The sequence below is a fragment of the Talpa europaea genome, assembly GCF_964194135.1.
Source record: "Talpa europaea genome assembly, chromosome: 15".
Lineage (NCBI taxonomy): Eukaryota > Metazoa > Chordata > Mammalia > Eulipotyphla > Talpidae > Talpa > Talpa europaea.
The window spans coordinates 33,162,757-33,182,443 of NC_140083.1; the positions used below are offsets into that span (position 1 = coordinate 33,162,757).

At 41.8% G+C, this 19,687-nt stretch overlaps 1 protein-coding gene across 1 annotated transcript in view; it reads right to left on the reverse strand.

The window, feature by feature from the left end:
* The window catches only part of TPH2 (tryptophan hydroxylase 2), a gene marked incomplete at both ends in the record, with an annotated part of 109,129 nt that overhangs the window by 77,724 nt on the left and 11,718 nt on the right, over positions 1-19,687 (reverse strand). Inside the window, one exon of the mRNA XM_084255897.1 lies at positions 18,650-18,717. Coding sequence (XP_084112023.1) covers positions 18,650-18,717 — 68 coding nt within the window. The remainder of the gene's footprint in view (positions 1-18,649; positions 18,718-19,687) is intronic.

Sequence of the window (19,687 nt, forward strand, 5' to 3'; positions counted from 1 at the left end):
CTATACTTTCAAATGAAGCTCTGCCCTTGTTGTCTACACAGTCGAGCCCATAGCCCGCAGCCTTTGCAGGAGTCCACATGTAAGCAGTATCCATCACTCAAGTTGCCACCACTGCAGGACCCCTGGAACAGGTAGGGGTCATTCTGGAGCACCATCAGAGGTAATAAAAAAGGGAGGACATTAACAAGCAGAGGATAACAGATACCCTGGCCCCTAGCTATCTGCAGATTTCAGAGAGTTCTTACCAAATGCTTTGTTTAAATTTAAGTTGAAATGCATTTTCTACTGCCCCAAAATGTTTTTATTTTTTAAAAAATTACAGTCCATGAGGGAATGAGAGAACACACAATGAAGAAAGAACCAGAAATTAACATTTGCTTTCTCTAAGTACCAAGACTAGGGCTTACAGGAGCCAAATTAGAACAAGATTAGCCTTATTTAAATTTGGCTGTTGATAACAAATAAAAAATTACAACCTGGCAAATATTTGCTGAGAAGATCAAGACTGCTAAGATTTAGCATCTGTGAGGAATTTAGAATGAAAGCTTGAAGTGGGAATATAAAAATAGAAAGGATATAGGAACATAAATATATAAATGTTCTACCTCCAGTTCCAGAAAATTCAACAAAATCAATTTGAGTCGGGTAAGCCAATAAAGCTAATAAGGGTTGTGCACAATCAGAAGGTAGGGGAGCAGTGAAGCCGAAACAATAAATGAAATATTGAGGAGCTATTTGAAAAGAATCATTAGGTCAAACTTTTCCCTTCAATATCAATCTGCAAACATGCTGCCTTTCAAAGGGGAGCTGAATAAGCCAACAGGAAGCAGCAGAAGGAAAATAAGGTGGAAAGGAAAATAAGGTGAGTTAGGGTGGGCAGCAAGATCTGCTACTTAATAATGACTTTTCTGCTTTGCAACCCTGAGACTGTGGATGGCTCCATATATTCTCAATGCTTGAGCTTGGCTGTCCTGCCTGAAGAACTAACTAGCCTGATCTTTGAGTCAAAAAAATGGCGGGCGCTGGGTACTGCAGCCACCCTAGTCTACGGTAAGTCTGACTAGAGCAAATCAAGAAATTTCTCACAGAAACAACCTGCTCTAACCCCTTAGTAACTCCCAGTAACTAAGGTAGATATTTAAAAATCAACTTCATTACAAAGTAAAAACTAGTTTCAACCATTCAATTTCTATCAAAAATATCTAATTATAGAAAAATACAAAATTTTTCATTTTTCTATGTAATTCCTATGTACTGATTAATTTTATGTAATTAATATGTAACAGGTCATTTTTGAGACATATGTCACTTTGTGAAGCCTCAGTGTTTTTTTATGAGTTAAGGCATATGATTCTCCATACAACTCCATGAGGTAGATACTATTATTATCCCCATTTTAAGATTAAGAAGTTGAGGTTCAGAGAGATTGTGCTATTTGCCCCAAATCATGGAGGCAGTCATAAAGTCCAATCAGTCGGAGTCAAGACTGTCTTCATAGAGTAACATAGACCAATGAAATAAAAGTTTCATTCCAGATACCAACTTATTTTCACATAAAAGCTGAAATAAGGTATTTGTTAGACCACATCAAGCACTTTCTATTTATTCATTCATGTATTCTTGTCAATAATTCCGGGAGGTGGTTCTGGGTTCCCCACAAAAATAAACCTGTGCTTGGAAACAAGGAATGCTGGAGCAGTTGCATAATTTTTTAAACTCTGAAATTTGACATTTAGAAAAATAAAAGTTGTAATCATGGAGGAAAATCAAAATGTGTTGGACTTCTCTGTGCTTGCTATGTGCTGCTGAGTTTTGTGAATTGTCTATGAAAAGGAGGACAGAGGATGTCCTGACGTTTTAAGGGTCTATGCTATGTATCCATATACCAGAGGCCTCTACCCATGGGTACTCGTTATAATCTGTATGTAACAAACATCATGTTTCTGCATCCTGAAACTCTACTCTGACCCAAAACTTAAGTCACCTGAGTATTTGGCATTCTAGAGAAAGACCTCAGCAGTTGGAGCCCCCCCAAAAAATGACCTTACCATCCACAAACTCCTCTTCTGTTACTTCTTAGGAACTGGGCTCAAGAAGGGGGAAGAAAAGGTATCTCAGAACTAGAATACCCTCAGACACACACACACACAGAGCTATATACATACACAAACCCACATATACTTTAACATGTACACATTCACATAGTACACATGTATACATACAAATGTGTGTATATACAATAGGCATGTATTTACATGCACACATGCTCGCACATATGCACATTCACACAGTATACCCACATACCCACAAAACACATGGATACACACAATTTACATGCACACATACACACATGTACACATACACACATGTACACATACTTCCAAATAACTGAAGGAGATACACTTGGAAACAAGTTTGCAATTAATCTTTTTTCAGATGAATGGACCTTGGTATTAAATAGCCAAAAGAGACTATACTAATAATTGAAAATAACAGGAAATTAGATGTTGCTAAGGAACTTGCTTCCTGGCAGGGAAGAAAAGATTCAACACAATACGGTAGAAGCAATGAGTGGGGAAAAATAAAGCCATTTATGTTGGAATAAACCCCAACAAGATGAGATGCTCCACAAACTAATACATGTAAGTATTATAATTAGACCTCTGGGGAGTCTCTCTATGTATATGGAATTAGTTGGGATTCCAGAATCCTCAACTTCCAAAATCATTGTTCACAGATTCCTAATTCACTGGAGAAAAAAAAAAAAAAACCAGATATGACTTGTAGTCATTGGCATTCACTGAAGATTCTGCCCTTTTACCAAAGAACAGCAAATTAAGACTATAAACATGCTAGAGAACCAATGTTAGTGAAAATAAGACTAGGAAAAGGGTTAAAATGGTTACCAGGGGGCTTTAGGCTCCACAGCAGGAAAATGCCCTGATACAATATATTACTCAGAGATGACTAAGAACTCTCTGGGGAAATATTGCCAGCTGTGGGAGGCATCTCTCTGCCTCTAAAGTAAATCCCATTTTCCTAGACATTAAAGGGATGGTTTGAAAAGCCTGTCTTGTCCCCGCAGAAAGGAGAGAGTAGAAAGTATATGACAAAACTAATTGGGGGCAGGTACTGATGTAGTTAGTCTAAGTAAGTCCTGAGCTTGTTAGAGTAAAGTTGTTTAACAAATGCAATTTGACACTGAAATCCAGGACGTGTACCCCACTGAGGCTGAAATCGTGGGAGTTCTTTCTGTAGTCAGATGAATAAGTAACAATACTTTCGTTTCATTTAACTATTTATTTGATCTTCTCCTCTAGCAAGTCCAACAGCAAGCTATTTTTCTTACACATTTTTTTTAATTTGGGGAATCAGAAAACATTTGATTATAAGGGTACATCCTGACTGCCTCCTGGAGTCCTTGCTGCTAGAATTCCTACCGTGAGATGCCGTTTCTCTGCTTGTGTTATCTTTAGAGGAAGCAATTCACTTATTCACTGGAGGAAGATGTGACAGGCTGCAATTGATAGTATTTACATCAAGATGGTAAAACTGGCTGGAACACAACTCAGATTGTGTTCTTTGAAAACAGTTGGATTTCCTCAGTGGCAAGTACCAAACAGCGCGGAAGGTAAACAGAGAATTGGTTAAGGGGATGGGTGAATCTGATAGAAGCAGTTTGGAATGAACTCATTTTCTATTTTATTCATTTACATGTTCCTCCGGGCAGGAGATGCCTCACTTATTCAAGAGCTGTTTATCTGCCTGGAAAAGACTGTCCCTCTCATCTCTGCCTTATCTTTTCTCTCCTTCCCCACCTAAGGCATTTCTCTCTTGATTGACACTTCCACCTGGGGGTTGCAGAAGGGAAATGAAATGAGGTGAAATGTAAAAATCCATCAACTCTGCAGTTCATTAGCAATTAGCAGCTCCTCTAAGGGTTTGGATGGGGCCTTAGGAGAAAGATTATAGGAATGCAAAGGTAAGAGGTCTTTTTCTTTGTTCCTCTGGACTTAGAGATGCATATGCTGCCCTCATCAATGAGCATATTCTGAGTTCTGCATAGCTTCCAGGGAGCTATCTGTAATTCATCCTCTTCCTTCCCCTCCAAGAAAGTACACAAGCGTACAGAAGAATGAGATTGACATGACTCTAACATTATTATTAGAATAATGATTTTGACCTAATGCAGTTTTTTAAATTCACCATTCACAAAACTTACTAATAATTATCACCAAGCACTTCTTATATTCCTCACAGTGAAGTGACACTCCAGTGGGTAGACGTTTCAATCAGTACGTGATGACATTCTCTATACAGTCAATACCACAATATCACCTAGCACTACGCTGGTGAGTGCCACCTTCAAGAAATAATGCCACCTACTGCCAGCTGTGTTCAGAGTCATACAGTCAATGAATGTTCAACCAAAAGTTGACTTTCACCTGAGATGAAAAAAAAATGTGGCCACAAGTCAGAATAAAAGAATTATCCTAAGAGGAGTGGATGAATTCCATTCAAGTTTAACTAGAAAGCTTATGCCACTTTTACCACTGATTTCCAAAAATCTGAGAGAAAATCTGAGGCTCCTGCATGTGATAAAATTACAGAATTTCAGAATTTATATCATAAATATTCAACAACTTTATGATAAAATACTATCCATGTTACACAGGGAGGGAAACAAGAGGAAAATATCCAAAACTAGAGCCCTCTAAATCTGTTCCCCGACCCCATTACAATGCATGCTCTTTTTAGACAGGGGTTTTTATTTACTTTGTTCATATTTGTATCCCTGCCACCCAGTGTGGAGGCTGGAATATACAGGTTTTCAGTAAGTATTTGTTGAACAAGTAAATCAACTAATGAGCCAAAACAAACCACGAATTTCTTGGTTGAGAAAAATTATAGTCATGTATCAGATCATCTGGTAGATCTGTATCTGTCTCTACCTCCTCCCTGCCTCAGATATTTTAATTGCTATGGAAACAACAACTCCAAAGACTTTGCTATTATAATAAGTTTTCAGGTAGCTATCAGTTATCCTTATGTACACTTACTTTACATGTAATGGTTTCTTCTTTCTAATTTTCTCAACTCAGGTTTCCTAGGCATTATCACCCATCACGCTCATAATCAAAATTTTCACCAGGAAGGAAAGCATCATTAAACCCAGAGGGGCCATACAAACCCAAAGTCAAGTAAACACAGAGAGGTTTCCTTGGCTGGAGATTTTAAGAAATGAACTTTCAAAGATCTTTTCAAAACCCTAGGGCACAATGATTTAATGCTATTTTTGAAAATGGAAACTCTCCCATCAGTACAGTGACTTACCAACCATCTGAGTTATACCAAGATTTCAAGCACTCAAGTGATCTGAACTCCCTTGGCTTCATGGCGGCTCTTCCAGTGAGGTCACTGGGCAGCCTCTGGCTGCTAAGCTGCACCACAGAGCAAGCATGAAGGCACAAAGGCATTTCCCTTAGGCCAGTCAGGTAAAGAGCATTTGTGATCACATATTTTATTTGCTTTTGCAAATGAGTTTTGCGAACATGAATTTTCCTAAATGAGCGTATGGGCCCTAAGGAACTTTCAGATGGCAGCAAACAAAAACGTTAGTTTGTTTTGTTCACATTGTTAATATTGGTGCTGCCTTTACAAGAGACATAATGAAAATAAACTACTGCACCTAAGGAGCCTCGGGGAGAGTGAAGATTTAACTCCTGGAAATTATTTGTTTTTATTTGTCCTGTGCACCCCAGGATAGGGCTTCCCACCGTTTTCTCCCATTGCAAAAGGCCCTCTCCACATTCTAGAGACGTGATTTTCATCTGCCAAAACTACCATGAAATTAAATATTAACAGCAGCAACAATTGGTCTAACATCCATTGATATGTGCACACCGAACAGACAGAAGTTGAGTGCAAAGAACACAATAGAGAAAAGAGCTCCAATTCTGAGCCACCATCAATCTCAACAGGTCATTGGGATGAAGAGGCCAAGGCTAAGGAGTCCAAGGGCTCCAAATTCAATCAGACATCTTGATCTTGACCTATAGGAACCCAATGTTGCTAACCTCTGGACGCAACGTTGCTAACAACTCAATTATAGAGATAATTGAGGGAATGTGGTCCTCGGGAAATCAATAACACACCCATTCATTCATTCATTCAACTGTAACAATAACAATAATATAGTAGCCAGTGACATGGATCCGGTCACATAATGCCCACTTTATAGAGTGGTTAAATGACTGTTAATACCCCCATCTTTTAAGTGAGGAAACTGAGGCTTTAACAACATAGTCATCTACCCACGATCAAACTTCTGTCGATAGTAAGTAGCACAGTGGGGTGCCAGGATGGTTCCCTCTAGAGACCCATTGTGACCCAAAAGAGTAAAGGTGGTAAGATCCTAATATGCATCCAGCATTGAGTTTGGACTCTGTTTCCTCATTTGAAACTGAGGGAAATAAAGCAACTACACAACACGGAGAGGATCAAACAGGACGGTATCTGTAAAGTGCCTGAGTCCACGCCTAGTGCTGAAATGGTACTCAATACACTTGGTTCCTTGCCTCCAGGTGAGCAATATTAAAGAAAGTATCACTTCCCTGTGGGGCTGGGAACAGGTTTAGAGATGACCAAACAGCACTCCTTAGGATAAATCCATTCACCTCTCAGACAGGACTTGTGCAAGTAATTTTAATCCTTCGCATCTGTGGAAATCATTTTAAACTAAAAAAAGACGCATGCCTCATTCTCTAGCAACACATTAGAATTTGGTGCAACTCTGTCCCTGTGAGTGAGTGATCCCTGGCCCTACTGTGGTAATGTTTTCCACAGCTGGGGGAGCCATGCTATAATCAGACAACATCCTACTGGGGCATTCACACGCATCTAAAAAACCCACCAAGCCCATGAAATGAAAAGGAGAAACCTTTTCCAAATCAATTTTCTCTTTTGTCTTTCTTTGCAAGTCTTAGACTCCCTTCCTTGCAGCCATTGAGCTGAACTTCAGGTAGAGAGAAACATTTGGCATGAAAATGATTCTCCCATGAAGCCTGACGTCTTTTAAATACTTAACAAGAATGGTACATTTCAAATATACTAAGAATTCTATAAAGAACAGAATAACTTTTTAAAACCCAAGTCATTTAATTTGGTTGCTCTTGTTTTCAACTTGCATGTGATATCACCTACATGAAATGAAGTTGCTCCTGCAGATTTTTTTTAAAGGAAAAAAGGTGTGGCTTCTTGAGCAGAAAAAGATACTTAGATTCCACGATAGAGACTCTCTTTAAACCGCTAATGTGACCTTCCTCAGAAACTACTCTACTCATCTGGGAAATGACCCCAGTACCACAATATTTGGTTTTGCTCTACTTTTCAATTTACCGCTCCATTTCAGAGAAATTAAAGCATCAACAACTGGTGTTTATGCAGGAGCCACAAAGTACCCCAACAGCCGCATACATCTCAGTTTCATTCAAAACCTGGGAAAGCAAATCAATGGAGGATAATGGAATGGGATAAAATTAGCTCAGTCAGAGAGAAAACATATTTGTCTGCTAAGGTGGCTCTTCTCGAAAAGGTAGAGGGAAAAAAATTAAAGCTTGGTCCCATATTATAATAGATGCCACAATTCATCAAGGTGACCATCTGCCAAGGAAACAGATGAGAAAAAACGTCACTAAAGATAAACATTTGCACTTCCCCAATTAAGGTTTTACCCCTGTTAAGAAAGTATAACTTTCATTCTTCCTCTACCTCCTATTTGTTATATTTCCAATTAAGATTCACCTATCTCAAAGTAGGTAACATGGTGCTCATGACTCCTGTTAGTAATGTATTCCTTTAAGCCACATTCTGAAACCAAGCAGGATCCATAAATCATGCCTCGTCTCGCATGAAATAAGAAATGCTAAGGTCAACGGAAATTTCAAGAAAGGTGGAGTGGCGGAGTCACCCCGGTTATTTTTCTACAAGTTGCAATAATTGCAAATGCCTCCCAGAAAAAAAAAATCAGCATCAGTAACCCCAGCTCAAAGATGAAGCTGAATCGTGACAGCTTCTCCTGAGTAGAGGAAACTCAATTGCACAGCATGGCCACCCGGAGGTAAAGGCAGGCAGCAAAACAGCTCTCCCCAACACCTGCCCAACAGCTCTTCCCAGGCCCAGAGCCCACCGTGTTTGTCTCTAACCATCCATTTCCTTTTCTCTGCAGACCTCTGGCTCACTCCTGTTGAGCCATCTAACGAAAGAGGAAGCTGAAAAGACCTCCTGAGAAGTAAGATGCAGACTTGGAATCCCAAAATTTTCACTCCAAGCCACAGGCATTCCATAATTATCTACCCATTTAATATTTGCAAATGCGTGGCCTGCTACTGAATCTCAGTCCCAGAGGGTTTTGTTTTGAAATGTGGTATTTGGGATTGTGTTGGGAAGGGGGTGCGCAGAGGAGGAGGATATGATCAAAAGAGCCCTTCTCTGCTCTGATGAGGTGAGGAGGTTAGCACATCACCGTTCCATGTTGAACCAGAGCATTCGCCCTCTCTCTCTAATGGAGTTGAGTAGAATAATCACAAGCTCACCCAAATTGAATGTGCCTGCTGGGCTGGTGATTGCACTTTTCAAATATGCCAGTTCCTATTTGGGGTTGTTTTGTTTTAGAGTCTCTGTTTAGCTGTGTACTTACACTCAGAGCAAACGAATCACAAAGAGTGCAATTTTGCAGATCAAAAAATCAAGAAATAAATAGGCTAGCAACTAGAAAAAGCCAGAGAGCAACAAATCCCTGGCCATTGTTTTTCAAGGCCCAGCCCAGCTGTGTTTATTTCCATCCATTATGTATCCCATGAGGGTCAGGCTTCGGGTTGAAGGTGGAGAGCATGGGCCTGAGAGCACAGGGCTAGGACGTAGTTCAGCCAAGCAGTGCCAGGCAGATGTCCCAAGCACCCTGCAAGAGACAGCGTAGCCTTGCAGGCAGACAGTCTGGTTTGAGTCCTGACTCCATAAAGCCTTCAGTGTCTTAAATGCATACCAGAATTGTGCCTTTCAGATATGCTGAGAATTCTGTAAAAAGAGGAATGACTTTTAAAAATGCCAAGTCACTTAGCTCCATCACTGTTATTTTCAACTTGTAGAGGATACCATCTATGTTAAGTGGAAGTGCCACTGCCGCTTTCAAACAAAAAGGAAGAGAGAGTGAGGGAGGAAGGGAGAGAAAAGGGTAGGGAGGGAGAGAATTCTGTAAGAGAAGGCCCCTGGTCATCTTGGAAATAACCATAGACTGTAAGCATCTGCTTTCATTTTACTTTTCAGTCCACGGCTTCATTTCAGAGAAATTAAGCATCAACACTGGTGTGACTGGTGTCACTAGGCAGTGACACAATCAGCTGTGTCATCTTTAGTGAGTTCGTTAGCTCCTTCATCTTCAAAATGAATATAATAATTGGACCTGTTTCAAAGGCTTATTGTGCAGTTAAATGAGATAACACAGCAATGTATTTGATATGGTGCCTGGTAACTGAAGAAATTTGATGGCAGCTGCCTGACCATGGCAGCTGAGAGGCCACCTGTAGGGACTCCCACCATCAATCATTTAGGGAGGAGTCCAACACATTTACCCAAGCTGTTTACCTTTTAGCCTTGACTGAGACTCACTGGCCTGGGAAGATCTTGGAGTGGGTCAAGTTTTCATATTAAAGAAGCAAACTGTGTGCATATGTTACATGAAATTGAAAGGTGTGCATGCACATGCACACACACACACAACACACACTTTTTGAAAACCACCATTAACTCAGCCCACCATAGATCCTAAATTCCTTAATTCAATCACTCTTTAAGGTCCTTTATTTGTGTTCAATGAGCTTAACAATTGATTATATAGAATCGAAGGACCATTAGCTACTTAACACAGGATAATGACGATAGGCATATTTATCATAGATTCAATGCCACCCTCACCCAGTGGGACCTGTAATCATTAACAATACTCCAAACTGTGCAAGGTAGAATCCACACCCATTTTAGGATGAGGATACTGAGATTCAGAGACTAGACCAGTGCTCCCAGCTATAGTTCGTAAGTGGAGGAAGAGAGATTTGAACCTAGTCTGCCCAGCTCCAAAACCTATGCATTCTGCCACTGCCTCTGCTTTCATGACCCTCAGTTCCCCAGATAAAGCTTTACAACTACTGTGGAAACACAGTTTGAGAGAGTCTTGAAGAAATAAAATTGAACATGAGTTAAGTGGTGGTGGCCAACCTCCAAGATGGCCCCCAGTGAGCCTGGATTTCATGCCCCTGTGTTGTCCCCTACCCCGCCCCCCACAATAGGCAAGGGCTATGAAGCCAATAAAATACACCATGAGTGGCGGCACCTCACTTTTGAGGCTAGATTACTAGAGGCATAGTAGATTCTGCTTTGTCTACCCTTGGATCATGTAGTTTGGGGGAAGTCAGCTGCCATATCTTAAGGACACTGAGGCAACCACGCAGAGAGTTACCTGTGGCAAGAAACAGCCATGTGAGTGGCCAGAGTGAGATCAGGTCCTCCTGCCCAGTCATGCCTCCAGGGGCCTGCTTCCTTGACCAGCATTTTAATCCCAGTCTCGTGAGAGACTTGAGAAACCACCAACCCAGCTGCTTCCTAATTCCTGACCCTCAGGTATGTTTGTTGTTTCAGGCTGCAGCATTTTGTTATACAGCAATTAAAACTAATATAGAAAATCAGACAGAAGTGAGGGCTTAAAGGAAGTCTTAGCCAAAGGGAATGGAGAACAATGGTAACCAAAAGGAAATTAAAAAAAAAAAAAAATTGAAGCACAAGGGTAGACAAAAAGAAGAGGTCAGTTGAAGTGGGGAAAATATTATAACAATACCAGCAAATTCTTACATAGCTCTTCCTGGTTAGTGCACTAAGTGTCATAAATATATTAGCTCATTTAATTATCATAATTATCCAATAAAACAGTAGTAGAATCATCCCATTTTATAGATAAGAAAACTGAGGGGCCTCCCTGGTGGCGCAAGGGGTTAAGCACCGCACTATGAAGAGGTCCACAGCCTTTGCAGCACGAGTTCAATCCTGGGCCAGCCAGGGAGCAACACACATGGCGAGGCAGACCCCCCCCTGTCTCGCCCGCTTCTCCCCTCTGCAGTGTGTTTCACTCAGTCTGCCAGTTCTGTTCCCCACTCTGTCTCTGTTGAATCCTCTCACCCCCTGCATCTCTGGCCTGTGCCCCAGCTCTCGTGTTCATAAATAAATAAATCTTAAAAACAATAAAAAATTTATTTATTAAAAAAAAAAAAAAGAAGAGGGCCTCCCCGGTGGCGCAGCGGTTGAGCGCTGGGTTGCGAAGCTCCTTGCGGCCTCTGCGGTGCCGGTTCGATCCCTGGCTGCTTCCCGCCCACCGGAGGAGGGTCCCACATGGCGCTCAGACCTCTCCTGCCGCCCCCTGCTCCCCTCAGCAGTGTACTTCGGTCCTTCTGCCTGCTCTGCTCCCCGCTCTGGCTCTGGTGAATTCTCTCACCCTCCCGCGCTACTGACTGTACCCAGTGCATGTATAAACAAACAAACAAATAAATAAATAAAATACGTGCCTCTTTAAAAAAATTGTTTAAAAAAAAAAAAAAAAAGAAGAAAACTGAGGCACCAGATGACACATAACTTGCTGGGATCACTCCATTGGTATGTGGTAAACTGGGAACTCACCCCAGGCAGGTCAACTTCAGCTTTCCCAATGTTAGCCACTCCACTAATTGCCCCTGAGGCCCAAAGAGAAACTGAGGAAAGCAACCAAGGCCCTCCAAGAGGTCAGGAGTGCCAGCAAATCCTTGGCTGTTGGTCTAAGTTCTTTGGTTATCACTTTGATAGGGAAAGGAATAAAGTACATTGCAGCTGTGCGAGGCATACGGGCCTTTCAGTTGGTGATAGGCCACACGTACAACTGTGGGTACTCTGCTAGACTAGGTGTGTAGTAAACTGAACATTTGGGTTTGTGTTAGCACACTGACAAAAGCAGCTAGTAACACATTTCTCAAAACATATGTTTATCATTACTGATGACTATAGAGCAAGCAAATTCAATCCTTAAAATAGTTCCAGGAGAGGGACAGAGGAGTTACTACTATCTCCATTTTACAGAGAAGAAAACTGAGCTTGAGAGGTATGAAGGAACCCCTTGAGTCCCTGAATTTGAAATCAATGCGTTCACTTGGTAAATGAGGGAATTTTCCAAATTCAGCAAATTTGACATGTTGGAATTGCCTTGTTTACCTTTTCCATTGACATTTGCATTTGCCTATTTACATTTCAAATGCCAATGACTGAAAGAAAGCCATCAATCAAAGAGGAAGCAGCTCCATGAGAAGAACATGAGGTTCATGTACCACCTTCATTTCTACCGGGAGAAAGTACATTCATAACAAAACACAATCACTGTAATATTCAAAATCAATTTAAGCAAACGAGTGGCATAATTAAAGTCAGAGCTCAGGGCCTCTCTCCAAGAGAGTATGATGGATTGAAATGACTATCAACACCCCCACCAAAATATAATTAAATTAAATATGCTTGCATATTGTTGAGGAATAATCATTATAATAGCCCCCAAAGAAAAATTTGTTTATTTCTAGACAATTGAAAAAATGTAGCACTGATTTTTCTTCCCCAACAATACAGCAGTTGGAAAACCCAAGAAACACAGCCAAACCAATGCCAAGGTTAAAATATGAAGGTGCCAATGACAGAAAACAAGATCGTTTCAGACAAACCTAACAGCTACAACATCACAGTCATAATTTTCTCTTCCTCCACATGCCATCTGCGCCCCCCCCCAACCACCACACACTTCCATTTCCTCCCAACTGCAAGTCTCTGTGTACTTCATATTATCTAATCCTGGGGTGCTTCTTTTTTCTTTTTCTGTTTACACTAGAATTCCTTTCATTTGGGTGGGGGAGGACCGGGTGTGATTGGCAGGTTAGACATTCTCTCACGGATAATTTTAGAAGCAGCGACCTCTCAATCCAGAACGTCATTCTCAGGTCTTCTATGGAGAATAAGATTTGCACTAATGAATGTTTCCTCTGCTATTATTGGTGAGGCAATTAGGCCTTCCCGACACTCATAGCCACTGGCTCGGGCAGGTCTGCAGGCGGCTGCAGACCTCTGGGTAATCCATCATGTTTCTCGGCTGCACTGTCAATCAGAAGTTTGCCTGAGTGGCACCTGCCGACAGTTCTCAGCAGGCTGACCTGCTCCTCTTTGGGGTTCACGGTAAGACTGACTTTCAGCCCGCTGGTTTTTCATCATAGAGTGGAATTTTTTCATTTTTCTCTGCTTGTGTTGATTTTCCCCCCCGTGCTTTATCCTTTCAAGACTATCATAAAAAATATAGTTTTCAACACAAATCCCCCAGAGGGCTTCTTGGCTGGTTTCAATATATATTATTCTGTATTTCATTTCTTTTCCTTCCCCTTACCTTTAGACACCTGCAAGCCTTATACCAACCCCAGAACATCTACCTCCTCTTCACCTGTAGTTCTGACCATGCAGCTGCTTTCTCCTAGGTGTCCAGAAAGCCTTGACTGAATTATCAAGAGGGAATTGAATTGTCCTCCCCATGTCAGGATGCACCCTGATTTTATCACCAAACTGTATTTGCAAGGACTGCACTTGGTGGATTTCTCAGGATCACCCCCATTTCAGATAATCTGCTACTCAGACCAGTGGTTCCAAGCTTTGGCTTGGAAAATCAGATCATAGCCTGCTGCCAGAAGTCACTCAAATGAGCTTATTTTAGGTAATTATTGTATTGACATCTATCTTCCTTTGCTCACTCAACGCCATCGACACTAGAAAAAATATCTATTGCAATTAGAAGCTGCATCTTCAGTTTCTGTAAACTAAAAGAAAACCTTAGGTGCTGCACAAACTGGAGAAAAAGGGTAGGTGCACCAGGATTTGTGGGTACCTGTGCCCCACCCCAACAGCATCATGGCAGGAGCTTGCCCCCAACCCCAGTGCTCGTGCAAACACTGTCATGCTCACACACTCACTGGCCAGCCCTGTCCATCCTCAAATTCAGAGAAACCACATCAGTGACAGCTGGAGGAATGGTAAGAAATGAAGTTTTTCACCAATATCCCCAAGACCTGAGTTTGTGTTTTCCAGATTTAACCACCCCTAAGTGCTACCTCCCTAATGCCATCCTCTACAAGAAGCATTCAAGGTAACTTGTGTTCTGTTATCAGTACTTCGGCACCTATACACACACATACATGATGGCAATATAATTGCTTTTTATGAAATCTCTTCATTAAGAAAGATGTTGGTCAGCATGAAAAGCATGAGTATATACAACAGTCTTTGAAAAAGAAATAAATAAAGATTTATTTATGCATAGAGGGACGAGGGTGTAGGCCAGAGGTGCTGGTGGTGAGAGGATTCACCAGAGACAGAGTAGGGAACAGAATTGGCAGATCTGCTGAAATACACTGCTGAGGGGAGCAGCAGGAGGGACAGAAGAGGTCAGCTGTGCCACGTGGGTCACCTCCCTGGCCAGGGATGGAACTCAGGCCACTGCAGTGATAGCTTGAGTGCTGAGACTTAACCCCTAAGCCACCAGAGAAGCCCCTACAACAGTCTTTAAATGAGAAACTAAAGGAGTTTTCTCCCAAGGATTACTCCTTAGGCATATTTGAGCTACAGTATTTAAGATGGTTTTAACATAGTCAACAATATGGAATCTGAACATAGCCTGTGGCAGAGGGTAGGGCCTGGGGGAGAAGAGAGGAATGATTATCACTGAGTGGCCATAACCACATGCCAGGCATTGTGCTCAGGACAACACATGCACTCTCTTGTAATCCACTGCCATCCCATGAGATAGACATTACGTTTAGACACACTTCCTAGATGAAGAAACTGAGGCACAGAGATGTTCATCATTCAGAGATCTTATTCTAGTGTCCCACTTAGTTATTCTATGTCATCAGCCTGGACTCAGTACTGTCCAAGGGAGAAGCTTAGCATGTCCCTGGATTCCAAACTCTCTTAGTAAACAACCTATGCTTTGACTTTTTTTTTTAAAGATTTATTTATTTATGCATACAAGAACTGGGATGTATGCCAGAGGTGCTGTGGGGGCAGGGGTGAGAAGATGCACCAGAAAGAGAGAGCGGGGAGCAGAACAGGTAGATTTACTGAAATACACTGCTGAGGGGAACAGCAGATGAGACAGGAGAGGTTTGCTGCACCATGTGGGTTGCTTCCTGGCCGGCCCAGGGATTGAATTAGAGTTTGTGCTATCGTGGTCAACAGTGGCTTGATAGTACTGTCTTTAACCCCTGCACCACCAGGGAGGTCCTGCTTTGACTTTCTATCTACCAAAAAACCTTCAGCTTATAATTTGGTCTCTTTGTTATCATGACAAAGAGAGTTTGGTGAGTAGTTTCTTCCCATAAAGGCAGTGGATTGATGGCTTCCCGCGTATGTCAGCCTGATGAACACTCAGTTACCAAGACTCAGGCCCCTTGAGCCTGAACACACCCAGCCTCCAGCATGGGACCAGACTCTGGAATGCTCCAGCTCCATCCCACACTGCTGGTCTCCACCATTTCCAACCTTCCATTTGTACTTTCGTTTTCCATAGATACCATGCCTCAATTTTACTCTTTAGCTAAAAAGGAAGTTGGCAAATGCAAACTTTTACTAACACTTTGAAAGCCTCACCCTCCATCATTTTGACTCTATACTCTTTTTCTCTCCTTTCCATATAAATTTTTTCTTTAAAAAAAAAAAAACCAGAAGACACCCCATTATCGATGCTTTCTTGGAACTGGTTGACTCATTCATGTGTGGCAGTTTTATTAGTGTTACCACCAGAGCAGCTTGTCTTTGTCCACCCTCTGGGCTCTATCAAGAGTAAGTGACATTTCAGCTACTCCCTTAATCACTGTTCCTTTTGGTTCCTGGATCTAATTTCCAATGTGGAGAGGGGGTTCTCTATACCTACAACAAACAATTCTCTGGATACCAGTTGAGTGTCCAGAATTCAACTCATTTCTGACCCTATCTACCCAGAGATAGCATCAGGTTCAACATGTAAAGGACTCAGTCCTATCAGACAGTGCCTCTGGCCCCTCACTTCAAGCACAGGTTGATACCTATGCTTCTGATCAAACCTCCTCCTTGGGTTCAATTGCTAGAACAGCTCACAGAACACAGAGATACTTGTACCTAACAAATTACCCATTTATTATACAAGGTCATAACTCAGGGACAGCCAGATGGAAGAGATGCAGTAAAGAAGGTATGGAGAAAGTCTGTGGGTGTCTGTGGAGACACCTGGGAGTGCTATTCTCCAGGTGTGCTATTCTCCTGGGAGTGCTATTCTCCAGGTGTCTCCATGTCTTCACCAACCCACATGTTCTCTGAATTCCATCCTTTGAAATTTTTATGGGGGCTTTATTACATAGTCATGATTGATTAAGTTTTTGGCCACTGACAATTGATTCAAACTCCAGCCTCATCTCTCCCTGGTATTTCAACCTCTAATCACATAGTGGCTCTTCTGGCAACCTGCCTCCATCCTCAGTGCAGTTCAAAAGTCGACTCATTAGCCTAACGAAAGACACCTTGACTGTTCTCATTGCTTAGGAAATTTCAAGGGTTTTGGGAGCTCTCTGATCGGGTAGAAGATCAAATATATATTTCTTACTATAACTTACAACACCATAACTATGCTAATGAAATTCTCTATGTGTATGTACACATGTACATGTGCCATTCTCGTATAGATAGAAATTCATTACTTATAGTATCTACATATAAAATACATTTTCTCTGTTTTATCTACAGGAAAAGATCCAGTGTCAAGCATGAAATGTTACCATGTTTTAGGTACAATCCAAAACTCCCCAGGTGCCTGTCCACTTACACTGCTTTTGAAGATCCGCCTATACAGGCATGACCTGACTCCACAGGAGGCTCTGTGAGCCAAGGGGAGCCAATCTTAAGACTCACAAACCTTATATGGGCCTAACGAGAAAAGTGAATTTGGCCCATTGGAGTCCTCTCCTTGCGTTTGCCTGGGGAACACTGGGAAGCGGGCCTTGTGAGTGATGGTGCTGGGGGTAAAAGGAAGTTGTACATGTGATCAGGCTTAAGCCAGGACACGCCATGTGCATGCTGGCTTTGGGAGGAAGCAGAAAGTCACAGTGGTCTAAAGAGGGTCAAGAAGCTTCTAGAAACAGAGGAGGCGAGAATGGACTAGATATCCTGGTGTTCATGGTGATAAATGGGATAAATGAGAAAGAGGGAAGGAGCTGGGGCCTTGGGAGGAGGAAGGGAAAAGAACCAGAGCATCAAGGAAAGTTAGAAATGAGCAAATGACTGGTTCAATCAGAGATATGAAGTAGAATCCTCTCACTTTGCTTCAAGCATCTGAGTGTCATATCCCTTACAAAAAATAAGCACTGAAACCCTCCGGGGCCTCCCTGGTGGCACAAGGGGTTAAGGCGCAACCTATGGAGCTGTCTGCAGCCACCACAGCGTGAGTTTGATCCCTGGCCAGGGAGCTACCCACATGGCACAGCAGACCTCTCCTGTCTCGCCCACTGCTCCTCTCAGCAGTGTACCTCAGTCAGTCTCCCTGTTCTGCTCCCCACTCTGTCTCTGGTGAGTCCTCTCACCCCCCACATCTCTGGCCTGTACCCCAGTTCTTGTATGCATAAATAAATCTTAAAAAAAGAAAAAGGAAAAAGAAACCCTCTATAACATCATAACACCCTAAATTCTCACTAATGACAAACTTGCCCAGCAGGACTGTCAAGCCTCTCCCCGGGTCTTGAGTAAGGAAGACCCTTCCTTTAACAGGTACAGATTTACATTTGTTCTAATAGTGTGTAGCTGACCACATACCAGACAAGGGTCAAGATAGTGCCGTGACAATTTATAAACTTTATTAGTGTGAGTGGAATAAACAGAGGCCCAGGGTCCACGCCGCTTTTCTCGACCTGGCCGGCAATGAACAGACTCCATTATTGCCAGTTGCAGTTACGCTGCCACTTAGCCTCAGGTATCATATATAGTCCTCACCCCATCCTGAGGCTCTCCAATGTCATCCCAACCCTGATATGTGATTGGGTAGGAAACTTTTCTATAAACCCTTTAAGTTACAGAACCCTTCCCTCTCTACGTAAAACAAACATGTTCTATTTTAGTTGAATATGTGAATCTTTTCTATCATTGTTGCTCAATTCTCTATTTTTCAGAGAAGCTGGGCAGTAAGGGGGGGTTACTGAGAAGTCAAGTCAAAATTAACATTAAAACACATTTTCCCAGGTCCTGAAGCACGTAAAGAAATGACTCCTTGACTTAATGGAGCTGCGAACACAATGGGGGAAATGTAGCACTTGGCAGGTGGCCTGCAGGGCTCATTATTTTACAATTATACCCAGATGTCAAACATCAGTGTTGGCATTTAAAGCCTACAGAGTGGGTGAGTGTTTAAAATGGTTCATGTGTCCCTTCTGCAAAAGTTAAAGTGAAGAGAAGACAGGTCTGTTTTACACAGCATGCGTTTTTCCTAACTAGCCAGTGACAAGTTGCAGAAAAGAGTTATACAGGTACTTACTATTTATAACCCATGGCCACATCCACAAAATACTTTCTTCTCTGTCGATAGACATTGTCCTTAAATCCCTTGAACAGAAAAGAGATTAAGTTATTTAACGGGGTGCCAAAAATTTAGCTGCAGAAGACCTAAAAGAAAATCACCGTGGCGTTTGAGTGTCGAATTCAAATGTAAATTCTATCCTTGGATGACTGTCTTGATGACACACAGAAGCGAATTGTGCTTACAGTAAAACCTCATTAAATTTGGGCTGTACTAATTTGGGATGTATGGGAATTCTGGTTAAAGTTTACTTTTCTACTAAGTAGGCAGAATGGCTTAGTTAAACAAATTGGTACTGTGAACGGTATCCTTTGCTTTTCAAGTATCATTTACATGTAATTGATCTTAATCACAAACTAATCTTATCCTGTTCATTAAAACAGGTCTCTTTAACATGGTTACTTGGTCAGTTAGCCTGAATTTAATTGGTTTGTGTAAATGACCAATAAATGTACATTTATTAAAAATTCTATTATTCAGAATAATCATCAAATCCCCAAATTAGTATGAATTAAAGAGGCTTTGCTGTATTTGATGAGTACAGCCACAGAATGCAAAATCAATTAGAAAGGATTCATGCACAAGACTTCAGGTTAGCTCTATTCCACCTGAGTTTATATGATTTTGATGAGTCTTTAGCCAGCTTGAGACTTACGCCCATCATCATGCACTGGGGAAATTAAACATCCTATCTGTCACTCTTCAGTCAAGTGGAATCCTTCTGAGAGGACCTCTACGTTTACTCAACAATCTCTCCTGTTGTCAACAGACTTTCTAGTTTCCTGTCCTTCAGGTACTTTCATACAATCAATTCTTTCTGGGGTTGTTTCTTCAAACTGCTGGAAGCCCAGAAGGAATTGTTTCAATTTAGTTTTTTACCTCTGCCAGCCTTGCAAGCTCGAAGGACACAGCCAGCAGGGCCGGCTCTGAGAATGGAGGCTAGGTGAGAGGACAGGCCACCAGGAGGCTGAGCTCTCAGCAGAGAACGTTCAGGGT